Genomic DNA, 13,492 nt, shown 5'->3' with positions numbered 1-13,492 from the left:
GCGTTAAAATATTTGCGCTTTGCCAGACTACTTTGCTAAGACGCATATCCAAACCAAGGAGTTAAGGTGAGTCAAAACACAACATTCCAGATAAATAAACACCCAAAAATCCACTCCTGTTGAAGTCAAGACAAGCAGGCATTTGTGCAACTTGTGTTTGCTTCACCTTTGGGTTATGGGACCACATGAGAACAAGCACGTACAGACATATTGACTTAGCTACTGATTAAGAAAAGGCATTCTTCAATTCCAATTGCAAACGATTACAAAGTTTTGCTTAAAGTAGTATTTCAGTTTCAGTATGCTGAGGAAATACGTGGGAAATTTAATAAAGAAGAAAAAAATCTAAGATGTATTTGAAACTTGTATGGCTAAAGCAAGAACAAACAAGACAATAGATTAATACTTTGGAAGCAATTAAAGTAGGAAAGCAAAAAATCTGCAACTAATTTTTAAGAATACTTACAATAAAATGCAGTATCTTATAGGTCACATTCTGCAGAAGTGTCTGGATTGAATGAGAATTTTACTTGATTTAAAATCAGGGGAAAAAATTATCCTAGATAATAAGCATTTGCCAAAAAATGCAAGGAGATGCTTGCAGTGCAATTAAGAAAAGTGTCAGATTCCTTGCTACTACAGGCACTCTTCAATGTGTTTAAATATTTGTTCACAGGTCCTTTACTGAGCACCCTAGGTGTATGACCTGTACATTATTTCAAGAGCTAGAAAATTATGAATATGCATTCACTAGACTTTTTTCACCATCGTCTATAGAAGCTTTGTGTATCTTTTCTGCAAATATATATGCCAGTTATGTGAAAGTTGTATTTTATGGGCACCCAGCTGTCATGTGCTTTTGGAATTTTCAGAGCATATTTGCTTTCAAAATACCTTTGTGAATTCCCCAAGAAGTTTAGGCAATGAAACGCCTGAGTTTTTCCTATCTCTCCACAAGAATTGAAGAGAACAATGAAACACAAGTGCACCTGTCCATCGATTAGGCAATGTAAATGCCTAGAGTTGGGTATAAGACAGTGCTAAGTGTTTAAAAGCCATATTTGCCCCACTTTCATTGGGCAAGTTGCAAGTCCTGTTGCAAACCCTTGAAAGGGTGAAGGGTTTGGAGTACTATCCTGAGCAAGGGGGAGGGAGTGCCCTGAGGCCAGGCTCTCTCCATGTCATCTCCACCCATGAAAAGTATGGGTAAGAGAGAGACATGACAGGTACTGGTGACAGAGTGGAGGTAGGACCTAAAAGAGTAGCTCCTTTTGTTCAACTCCAGTTGGCCAAACTCAGGATTCCTCCTAGACTATAGTCCTGTGTGGTGTGACCAAAGGGAAAGGTAGTTTTTTAACCCATCTTCCCTATCTCAACCTTGTTGGCTACTGATGAGCCAGAGTACAAACAAAACTGTGTATGTGTGTGAAATTCAGGCAGATCAAAATATAGTTAGAGGGAGAATCAGCCCAAGGTACACTGAATAAGCTGCACAGAAAGCTGGGTACACTGAACAAGCTTCCTCACAATAAGAGATAGAAATTTAAACACTTGAGAGCTTGTCTAGGAAAAAGTTCATTATCGCAGCTTAACTGGAATCTGCGTTTGAGAATAAAACACACTGGTTAAACCTGAGGTTCTGGCCAAATCATTTAAACTACCCTAGAGGTAGAAGCTCACTCCCACAATTTCCAAATTCCAGCTTCCAGCTCAGCAGCATTAGCCCTGGGACTCTTGGTTTGTTAGCTGCCAGTTTGATATCCAAGTGAACATGAGAATACTTATATGCAAGGCCTTGTCATCCTGATCAATGGCAATAAAGATAAAAAGAGACAAAAGAAAGAACAGGTCTTCCAAAATCAGACTTCTAACTACTTCTATAAACATTTAGAAGGGACAGAGCATTCAACAGCCTTTGTTCATTATCCCAGGGGACCTAGGTTACAGATGATTATCTGAGCTAGGAACTCACTGTCAAGCACAGCATTTGCTTGGTTGGGGCCAGCTGATAGCCACAGGGAGGAGAGGAAACTTGCAGAGGAACTCTACACTGCTTTCCAACCTATTTTAGGAAAGTCCTACTTCAGCCACAATTTGCAAAGCAATTTCTGATGAACCCCTGGCAGCTGAACTGATAAGCTGCTGCAGGCTAAGGACTGGTCTTACTCCCTCCTTCCCACTCCATCCCTGCAGTGCCATTTCCTTTCCAAATCAAACATCCTTGCCAGTTAAAACCTTTACAATAAACTACCATTCAGTATACATTCCAAGCAAGAAATGTATGTGCAGCTTTTCAGACATGCATCCTGTGCCCTCCCCCAGCAGCAGGAGGTTCTTGTACAAAAAACCACTGGCAAGAAAGAAATTGTGCTATTATTTCTAAATGTCTCGATACAAAAAACCAACCAACCAAACAAACAACAAAAAAAAACCCAACAAAAAAACCCCAAAACCAAAAATCCCAAAAAGCCTCTTAGAAAGTAAAACAAAACAAATTAAAAACCCCCACCCAAATCCCCAAAAACCCCAAAAGAAGTACAATGAAGCCTTTATTCTCGGTGTCGTGTAAGCAAACAAGACGCAAATGTGTTAAAAAGGAAACAGGAAATTTTTATTGGAAACAGCTTTATTTGTTAGTCTGTTTTACAAAGCAGTCCTCCATGCTCAAATCAAGGTTAGGAGTTCCTTTTGTGTATGGTTGGGAACCATCAGTCCTTATTTACCCTCCTCCAGAGGGATTAGGAGAACTCAGTTCTTCCCCAGAGTAGTAAATTAAAATGGGAAAGTCTGACTTCCTTTTTTTGTTAAACTTTGGTTAATCTTGGTTCCTGGCCTTGTAAGTTTGCAAGTTTAGACCTTCAGAGTAAAAATATCTCAATTAACACCTTGTTTGAAACTGCAGTTGCAGAAGGGAGAACTTGTTTAATGATGCTTTTTCTCTCATAGAAAAGAAAAAACACAGTGATGCTGCAATAACGTTCTTTCACAAAAAAATAATCATAGCAGTCCAGTTAAGACAGCAACAACATTTACTTTTAGTATTCTTTTTTGTTTCCATGAAATAACATGCAGTTTAAACACTAACTCTTTCAGGGTCTTCAGCACAAGGTGCAAAGCAGAAGTATCTTTGTACAGTCATGCATTGACTCAATTTTCACCTACGTGCTAAACATCTTATGAACAGTTTTTCGAAGCAGATGGTTTCCTCTTGCCTCAGCTCAGACACCTTTACAATCATATTAGCACCTCCACACCTCAGTTCTACTCATCTCACCTTTTGGCTCCGTTAAGAGAGCAGCTTGTAAAAATCTGTAGTGGGACTGGTAAAATCAGCACTGTCAAAATCAAATTTCAGAAAAAAATGGGCTTCACTTCTTAAGGTTCACTTCAATGTCATACATAACTGAGGTTTTTTGAGCTTCTTAATTTCATCTTGGTCTCAATTTTTAAGTAAGTTATTCTAGTTTAAATACATTATTTGACTTTTCTTTCAGAAGAGAAAAAAAAAACTTGTAGAAATTGAATACAACATCATCTTCCTGAATTAGTTTGTGGGAGACGCTCTCCCATACAGTGCAGAGAATGATTCTAGATTTTCATGAAAGCTGGAGATGAACACACTATCTCTTACTTTAATGCCTAAAACTCCATAAACTATCTGCATATTTACTAAGGCACATAGGAGCACATGGAGCATACAGAGCACAAAGGATTCTTCCTCATCCAGGACTGATGGTCCATTTTAATGGCTGCAAACAGCTGGGATGCTCTTTTTCTGTCTGTATCAGAAATTACCTCTCCCCGCATGTCATGCCTCTCTGAAACTAATGGTGCTTTGCAAAATTTCAACTCAAAAACACTCTTTTGAGCTATTAAGAAACGTGAGATCATTCAGGATCATTTTTATTTTTAACACTAGCTGTGGTATATGTGAGAAATACTCTTCTTTGGATAGAATTCCACTGCCCAAGTACAAGCAATCATTTTTTCCTAGTGCTTGACTTGCATCCCTGACATGTGCTTGTGGTCCCAACATTAGACTTGATCACACTATCCAACCACTCAGTCTATAGACACATGAACACAGATGTGAAATCTGAGACAAACTGGGGAAATAACTGCACTGTGGCAGCTGTCTACAAATGAGCAGCCCAGGCATTAAAAATGATAAATCAGTTCTGTGTAATGTCATACACCTGCAGCCCTTTAAAGCTGGGACAGTATGACTGACTTCCTAAGAGTAAGCCTGCTATGTGTCCATGGCCTCAGATAGTTTTCACTTTGAAGATATGCGACTGTTGCTTGAAAATAATTAAATTCCTTCTCATAAATCTGTTTTTCATCAAACTCATATTGTTAAATATTCCTTAGGCAGTATCATTAACTTAGTGCTCCACACCTTTCAAGAAAGCAGCACATAGCAAGGATTAAAGAAAGCAAAAATATAATTAGTGAAGAACAGCGTTTTACAAGGATAATGCTCTCAAACACAAACTTGGGAAGTTTGTCAATAAATGTTCAACCCCTAAAAACTACAGCATTCTGAAAATCCCATTAAAAGCTCTTGCCAAATTTCTAACACACTTGGGATTTCTTCTACTTCTAAGAGAACAATCTAATCTTATACAACTGTTCTAGAATAACAGTCTGACACATTCAGTCCACGAAGGATGCATTTCTAGAAGAACCAGTGAGATCAAGAGAACACGAAACACAGCTTTTGAACTCATTATGAGCTTGCACGTTTTGAAGTGAAAGCTAACAACCTTCCCAAGAGAGTAACTTTTCTCCTTTCACCTTCAAAGTACAAGTTACATTTTGCAATTGCAGCTGCCTTTTTTGATGTGCTCCTGTATTTCACTGTGCTTCAATTTACCTTCTACAGTCAAACGATACACGCTGTGACCTCCACTTACTGCTGCCTGCCTCAGCAATCAATTTAAGCCAGTCAATTTAATTAATGCATGTGCAATTGTAGGAAAATACCTCTTATTAAAAACTTTCAGAGGGATGGGGAGAGGGGAACTCACAAATTCCTGAGGGAAACCATATATGATACCAAATAAATATACTGATTTCTAGTAATAAAACCCTTAGAAACAGTGATGAGTGTTACTCAGATGTTCCACAACTATATGATGACGACTAAAAAAAATGCTCTCTTTGTGTTGTCTCCTGCTGGCTTTGGGTTAAACATGGGGACTGGCTGGCTTTTTCAAGTTACAGAGCCTTGAAGCAAGACAGTAACTATGCAGTTGATGTTATGTATAAACCACAGGACACTGGGAGAAGAAACAGAGTATGTTTGGAATTTGTGTGGGAACAGATGAAGAAGTAAGGAAACAGATGTTTAAGATCATATATTGATGTTTTCTCTGAAAAAAAAAAAGCAGGAAGCTTGAACACCCTTTTTTTTTTGGTCAGCAGAACTTTTGAAAAAAGCAAATGGCTTACTTCCACTGAAGGGATTTAGGTTTGTTTATTTCCTTATTGATGAAAGCTAAATAAAAATAAAAATAAAATTTAAAAAATGTAAATGTGACTGGTTTCCAAAATATGTACAGAGGTATATATTGGCTGTATGTACTTTCCCTCCTTCCCAACCATATGAAATTACAGAATAGAGTACTTTCAATTCCTCGCTAATACTCTAGCTAGCACAGCAAGCACAAAACTGCTTTTGTGGACCAAAATTTAATTATTAGACTTCACAGTCTTCAGACTTTTCACAGTCTTCAGCACATCAAAATCACTTCAGAACTTTTTCAGCTCAAAACATAAAAAGAGAAACAACATTTTTTGAAAATATTTCAAACGTTTAGAGATTGAGCCAACACTTGTTAAAATCAATGGGAGCCTCCATAAATTTCAGAGGACTTAACTAGGACTTTTCCAGTGTGGATCCGTGGGTCTCCAAAACCCAACAAAACTTTTGCAGGAATAAATGGGGTCAGTTTCACTATTTTTAGCATGGGGAGAAACCCAGGTTTACATCAGAGTACAAGGAAGGACAGTGCCTGATGGCAGGAGGTCAGAGAGGGCACAACCACTACCTCTAGAGCACGCCCTGGCTGGCAAGATGTTTTTCCCTCTGTCAAGAGGACCAAGCACAACTGATTGACTCCAAAAAACACCAAATCAACATCATTTTGGGATCTAATAAAGGGCTACTGAAATGAAGGATATTCCCCATGTGTCTGTCAAGTCCTTTCCCTACACACTCTATAACAGATTGCAAATACTCACACTGTTAAATATGCTTCTAGCTGCCCCAAGTTAGCTGCATTACTTCCTAACTTGTTGAAGACTTTGGAAAGCATGTTCTGGGACACAAAAGAATCATCACAACTGCTGGTTTACACGGCAAGTTAATAATTTATTCCTAAATAGGTTTTTGTTTTGTTTGGTTGATGTTTTGGGTTTTGGTTTTTTGTTTTGTTTTGGTTTTTTTCCCCTTCATTTTGAACATATACAGGAGAATTAGGAAATAAATTTAAAAACTATGTGATCTGAGGATAAAAACTAAGTTTGTTTGATCAGAAAACTATGACTGGTGTGGCAGTTTTCCTGTCAAATAACAACTCTTTTTAGATTAAAGATGGTCTTCTCCCATCTTGTTTTCAAGAAGGTTCACAGATGAAGAGGAACAAGATGTCAAGAGACTTAAAAAACCCTCAAGAAATAATTGGGCACGTGGGTTATTTATCTGGCCTGCTTAACACAGGGTGGTCTTGGAGGAGGATTATTTGGGGCAGAGAAAGCAGTTAGTGAAATCCTCTGATGGAGGTCATGTTGACAGATTCCAGAGTGAGAAATAAACCCTCCTCCAAAGAGTGGGAAATAGAAGATGACTTTAACCTTCTCTTCTCCCAGAAATTACTTGGTTAGCATGACCTTTGAGAACATATTGAAGGGCAATCATTAACCATTGCTACTCTCAAGCCCAGCATGAGCATCCTCCAATTGTCCCCTGTATGTCGTGGTATGCATGCTCACACACAGTGTGCAAAGCTCAGCTCAAAGGCTCATTCAACTCCAGAGTAAGCCCAGCACAACAGATACTTCATCTAAAAAAGGCACAAAATGTGGGCAAAATGTGTTCAGATCTAGGAAATAATGCCGTACAAACTGATCTGAACTAGTACAATGGTTCATACAAAAGAAAATAAATTTTCTGGAGAGTTACTTCTTTGAGCTTGTTAAGCCTCAACCTTAAAACACATGTAGGAAGAACTGTATGGCAGAATGACTATCTTTACATCATAACCATTTACAGTCAACCTCATTGATGATCCAGTCCCAAACTACATCCTTGTGGATGATACAACACTAGATACAAAATACCAGTGACAGTGAACAGCCCAGCACAAAGCTAATTGCATCACAAATGCCTTCTTCCATGATGCAGAATTAAAGACGTAAACATGGATTTTTCCAAAGCAAATATTACTATGAACATCCTCTTTTCAGATATTAGAGACAGTTACAGTATTGTCTGTGATACTGATGCTTGAAAATGCTTCTCTCAGTACAAGATCTAATGGTCACATTTTGTATGGATGGGAGAAGAAGAAAAGTTAAAACAGATCATGAAGCTTTACACTGAAAAGTTTCTTGCATCTTATATGCACAGGAAATCTGTTCTTAGAACTCATGGAGAACAGAGGGAAGGGTGGCCAGCAGAGCATCCAATTCTATAGGTCCACATGGTCACAGAGAGAACATCCCCAAAATGCAAAAATGCGGGGGAGGGGGGGAAGGGCATGTATTTTTGTTAATCCTGAAACAGTACATTATAAGAACAGGTCTGGGAAGGTCAAACTGTATCCACCACTGGCTTCAGCAAATGTCCTTCATGCATCTCCTTGGGAATCATTCTTAGTACAGACTACTGCATTTGAATAGAAAGATTTAGACAACTGTAAAATACATATATTTAAACCGAAGTCTACAGAACTCTGCACCGTTTTAGACTTTTAAAAAATGCCCCACAAGAACTGAGCCATCCTATTGTGTCTTTATTAGGAGAGAGGCCAGATAAATTTTTTTCCTTATCCGTCTCACCTACTATAGTCCATCCCAAGAGAAACAAATACTAGACAATATTTGAAAGAATATTCATCCTTAGAAATAAAAATGCTTGTCATGCTCTTCTAAATGCATCAGAGTAGTTCCAAATGGTCTGTGGCATTACCTGTAACTTTCAGATAATGAAACTCAGTGAATTACAGCTAGCTGGTTAAGTAATTCTCAACCCTCTTTTGATTCTGCCAGTTCTGCCAATGGTATACTGTACTGGTAGATCTATGGATTTCAAAGATAGGCTGAGTGGGAATTGGGTAGCACTGTCAGCAAGAATGGCAGAGTAAGTGTAAGAAGAACCAAAAAGTTACAATCACAGTCCAATCCTATACCTCTTTCATGAGAATCACTCATCCTTGAAGACAGAATTTGTTTTTTCCTTCAAACAGGAGGAGGGAAAGTAGATGAGAAAAATGAAAAAAAAGGAAAAACTTGGCAAGAAACTTTGGAAATCAAAAAACATGCAAGACAATCCTGATACCCTGCACCATGCAGAATTACTGATTGCTTAGGTACAAGCAAGAAATATGCCTGGAATTGCTGAAATTATCAAAATTACTGTATATCTACACTCACTACATTACTGTAGAGAATACAGAATTTTGTAATTCACCTTGAAACACTGAGATTCAAACTGTAAGCGGAATAATATGATACCCAAAGAATATGTATAAATTATACAGGGCATCATTTCCTTATTTAGTGGAGATTAAACCAGCAAAATGTCTGTGAACTGCATATCATCTGATTGCTGTATTTCTATAAAATGCACAAGAAGGAAGGGGAAACATCTGAAGTTATTTTTATTTCCCCAAGTCTTCTGGCCATACTGTATGAATGCTAGGGTGGGTCTGGCATTGTCTAAAATGTGTCAGGGTCCTTTTGCATAGCCTCATTTCCTTCTTCCTGTCACTAGAAGGATAGTTAAGCATGAAAAGTGCTTGTTTACAGTACAGGACCATCCTGTTAAGCACATGAGTTCTCTTCCTCTGTCTCCTTTTAAGCAGCCGAGGGTGCATTGTGTTTATGCTCGAGCCAGTAGCACAACTCCCATCAGAGGAGAATTGGGAAGAGAAGTCTGGATCTCTGGATCTCTCAAGAAGCACAAACATAACATAGTGTGGTATCCTGCCTAGAAAAAATCCCCGATTTTATAGTGCAAACTGCATCTCTAAATATTTGCAGAACTCATAAATTTGCATGCCTCAAACAAACCACTACCTAGAATGTAATGTATCAGAAGGACCAGAAAAGTAAAACCAAGCCACCTCATCTCCTTTTTCTAGGAATCTTAATATAAACATTCAAGATTAGTGCATGTGTATAACTACAGTACCTTTTTTTCACCCCCTACCAGAGGCAAAATACACTGGGCACTTGTGAATTTCCATCAGTCTTCCTCTCTGGCCCAGCAAGGGCAGCTGCAGAAGTGGCTGGGAAGACACTGACTCAAGAATTAAAAATCTTAGACTGAATCTATACTTCTGAGAAATAAAACCAAATAAAACCACCAGATATGTTCTTGCTGTTAGCTACCAACCACTTAGAAATGACATTTTATGACTCGTAGGAAGTTTAGGCATTGCCGTGTTTAAAACAATGCATCAGCACTTCCTTTGATTAAAAAAGTATCAATTAAAAACCCAAGCTATTTTAAAAGAAGATGGGATCAAGAAGTCCTAGAGGCCTCAAAAGGAAGCTCCAAATACTCTGATTTCTATGAACTTGTAGGTGAAAGAAATCTTGTCAAAACAATGTCTACATCTTCTCTTGCATATACTATATTCTATAATCAAAGAATCTCAGTCCTAATTATGACCCCATCAGCAAACTGAAGTAGCAACCCAAACCCATTGATTTGAGAGACATCCATCCCACTTACTGGCCATCCCAGCCTTTTTCTTTTTGTTTTTGTTGCTTCTTCTGGAGATGCAGAGCAGGATGCCTAGAGCACAGGAGTAATAATACCTGATAGATACACGATAGCAGGCTACAGCTGTGGAATCAACAGACACACCTAATACCAACTCCATGTGCTGTCAGCCAGCAGTGGCCTGCTTGCCAGACAGATGCTGAATCAGTCTGGCACTGAGCTGTTGACAGATTCATACTTAGAGGCTCATAACAAATCTGCGTATTATCTTCCCTAAATTCACTACAAAACAGCCTTAAAGCATAACCTGACTCAGAGGAATTGTTACTAAACTGCTGTTAGGAATTTCTTGATCAGGGCAGGGCAATTCAAACAGATCACATTTACTCCTGTAAAAAAAATTAAGAACATCTATAAGATGTGTATAAGATAAAATTGCATTCTTCAGTCTTACAAATCAGGTGCGTTAAGTACTATGACACATCAGGCAAAACCTTCTGACTTAGTTAAATACATTGTTCAAACGTAGTTATTTCTTCAAATTTTCCCGAAGAGAATATGAGGGGACAAAAAACCCGAAAGAAATCTGTTGTAGCAAAAGTAAGTGCCTTGACTGGCAACAGAGCTCATTAGGTTCGTGGCAACACATCGCTCAACAACTTCACAGTTTTGGTGGAACTAAGTCATCGCAGTGGTTTGTAAAGAAAGGGAGGGTGAACCGGGACGTAAAACTGACCGACTGGAAAACGGCATCGGCTTTCTGTTTTCCTCGGGAAGGGAAAAAGGAAGAGGGGGGTAGGGGTGAGCCCGTCTGGCAGGAGGTGCTGCTCCTCCACCGGGATCAAAGCTGCCGGGGGTGACATCAGGGCTGGCCACCGCCGCACGGGGGGAGCCACTGGGCTCCTGGGGCCATCGGGCTAATTACGGAAAACTTCAAAAGGAACTCGACGGTTCCCGTCTCGCAAGGGCTCCCAGAAAAGAAAAGAAAAAAAAAAAAAACCACCAAAAAACAAAAAACAAACCACCCAAAATAGAGAGAGACGAAAATTAAGAGGGGGAAAAAAGGCAACGGGAGAAAAACCCCACAATGAACTAAAAAACAACAACAACCAAAAAAAAAAAAACCACAAAAAACCACCAAACAAACAAACCAAAACAAAAAACAGCAAAAAAGAGAGAAAGATGCGCCACGGCGATCTTCAGCGAGCGGCCGCATCCCTGAGCGGCGCTCCGCGCCCGCGGTACCCCCGCGTGTTAACCCTTTCGGCCGCGCTTCCCAGACGCAGCGGCGATCCCGGGCTGACACAGCGGCGATCCCGGGCTGCGCAGCGCTCCCGTCTCACCTGGGGCTGCCGCCCCGACGGCGCTTCCCACCGCGCACACGGGCGGGCGGCGGGGCCGGGACCCGCGGCTGGGGACGCACCGCACCGCGCGACAGGACAGCCGCCCCTGCCAGCGCCCCTTCCCGGGAGCTGCGGGATAACGCGAGCGGATCCCGACCCTCTGCCCCACGCGCTGCCCCCACCGATGCGCGGAGCCCGCGCTTCCCGGCGCGCAGCCGCCACCCCCAGCACGGGCCGGGCGGGGATCCCCGGACTTACGTGTGAGGATCATGGTCTCCGCCGGCCGCGGTGGCTCCGTGGGGCTGCCTGCGGGGCCGGCTGGCTGCGTCCCTGCTTGCCTGCCCGCCTGCCTGCGCGGCGGCGGCGGCTCGCAAGTGACACCGGCAGCCGAGCAGCGCAGCGCCCGCCCGGCCCCTCACGGCCCCCGCCCCCGGGGCCGCCCCGCCCCCGGCCCGCGCCGCGCCCGCAGAGACCCCCGGGCGCGGGCACCCAGCCTGGGCACGGCCCCCCTGCCTGGGCACGGCACCGCCGCGAGAGAGAGCGGGGACACGGGGCGACACACCGCGCACACCCAGGCACACCCGTGCACACGCTCATTCACACACTCGTGCACACGCTCACTCACATGCTCGCTCACACCCACTCACACACCCGTGCACACGCTCACGCACACACCCGTGCACACGCACACAACGCACACGCACACGAACGTGCACACACACACACCCACCGCTCTCTACTGCACGTCTGGGCAGTCCAGGGGAATTACACAAACCAAAGGTAATGCGGTCAAAGACGACCTAAAGGCATCTGTGCCTTTCGTTCCTTTGGTTTTTAGTGGCTGTCAGCTCTTGCGACTGCCAGGTTTATCGAAAGCAAAGCTCTCAATACTTTTCCCGGGAAACAGAGAAGAGATTAGACTGAAAAGTCATCCTGGCTCCTTGGTGTTACAAATTGGAGAGGTTTGGAACAGCCTGAACAGCCCAAGGCATTGGGGATGCTGAGCCTTCAACCACAAACAAGCCATGCAGAGTGGCCAGGGCATGCCAGTCCCTCCGTCTCCACACAGCGTGCCTGAAGAGTGCTGTGAAATTTTAGAATTCTTCAGCACCGTCAAAGTCTCAGTCTGAACCTGGAGGGAAAACAAGCGTTTTTCCTATGGGGACCACAGCACAGTGATAGGCAAGTCTTGGAGATACTGAAGCAAAGCCTGGCATCATAGCTCTATGTCTGGGAGTTGCTACCTACATCACTTATTCCCCCTTAAATTTTGCAAAGTTTTTTTGGATGCTTGTTGCTTGGTTGACACATTCAGGACTGTGAAATGGCACAAAACAGGTACTTTTGAGCATCTGCCAAACTATAAGCATGGAAAAAGTATTGTGAAAATCTGAAAATATCTGGACCCCATGAAAGATTATGATTGGTTCCTTTTCCTCCAAGCCAACATCATATTTTATACTCACTGGTGTTATTCTAACTTTCAGTTGTCATTCTGCACTATGAATACAGATATAAAGTATACATAATGAGATGCTTGAGCTGGCAATTTCCTGAAGAATAAACATCTCCCCCTTCTAGAGGCTGCAAACCGTGGCCAGTTGGCCATTGTAGTGTTGTTTCTGGAAACCCCTACACAGCTCTAGGTCATTAATTTGCTTTAATAGCCCAGAAGAGGATGGAAATGCACTATATCTTTGAGCTTAACTTTACATATGTTACCTGCTTAATCAATTATTTCTTTGTGTCTAACCTGGCTCATGTACTTTTTTGGCATAGTTATATTTACCTCCATTTTTGTATGTTTCTTGTAAGGTCAGGATATATGTTTATTAGATAGGTCAGGCATATAAAATATTAATTCCAAGCTCTAGCATGGGGAAGACCGACATATGCTATGCCCCAGCTGTTGGAAAAAAAAAAAAAAAGAAAAGAAAAAGAAGAAGAAATTTCTCCAATAAGTATCCTCAAAAGCAAGGGAAGGGGAAGGAAAAAAAATTACCAAGAGCATGTAGGGAAACATGCTGGCCCAAAGGCTTTTCTATCACAACAATAATAATGCTGGAACCTAGAGACCACCAAGTGTCAAGTTAATACCCTCTGTAAAAATCAGGGTTTGTTCCTGTAAACACAGACTGCCTAAGCTGCTTCCTGGACCAAGCCTTCATTTTGTATAGGAAGCTTTTGTATAGGA

General features: G+C 41.6%; 1 protein-coding gene across 8 annotated transcripts in view; it reads right to left on the bottom strand.

The window, feature by feature from the left end:
• DLC1 (DLC1 Rho GTPase activating protein) overlaps window positions 1-13,492 on the bottom strand; it is a 279,555-nt gene that overhangs the window by 26,959 nt on the left and 239,104 nt on the right. The window contains exon 1 of one of the 8 annotated variants that reach the window (XM_033060567.2): window positions 11,557-11,652. The exons of the other annotated variants lie outside the window; for them this stretch is intronic. Coding sequence (XP_032916458.1) covers window positions 11,557-11,569 — 13 coding nt within the window. The 5' untranslated portion in view covers window positions 11,570-11,652. Of the gene's footprint in view, window positions 1-11,556; window positions 11,653-13,492 lie in introns of those variants that run through there. 8 annotated transcript variants of the gene reach the window in all.

Source organism: Catharus ustulatus, chromosome 5 (assembly GCF_009819885.2).
Source record: "Catharus ustulatus isolate bCatUst1 chromosome 5, bCatUst1.pri.v2, whole genome shotgun sequence".
Lineage (NCBI taxonomy): Eukaryota > Metazoa > Chordata > Aves > Passeriformes > Turdidae > Catharus > Catharus ustulatus.
This window is presented reverse-complemented; position numbering and strand designations above follow the sequence as displayed.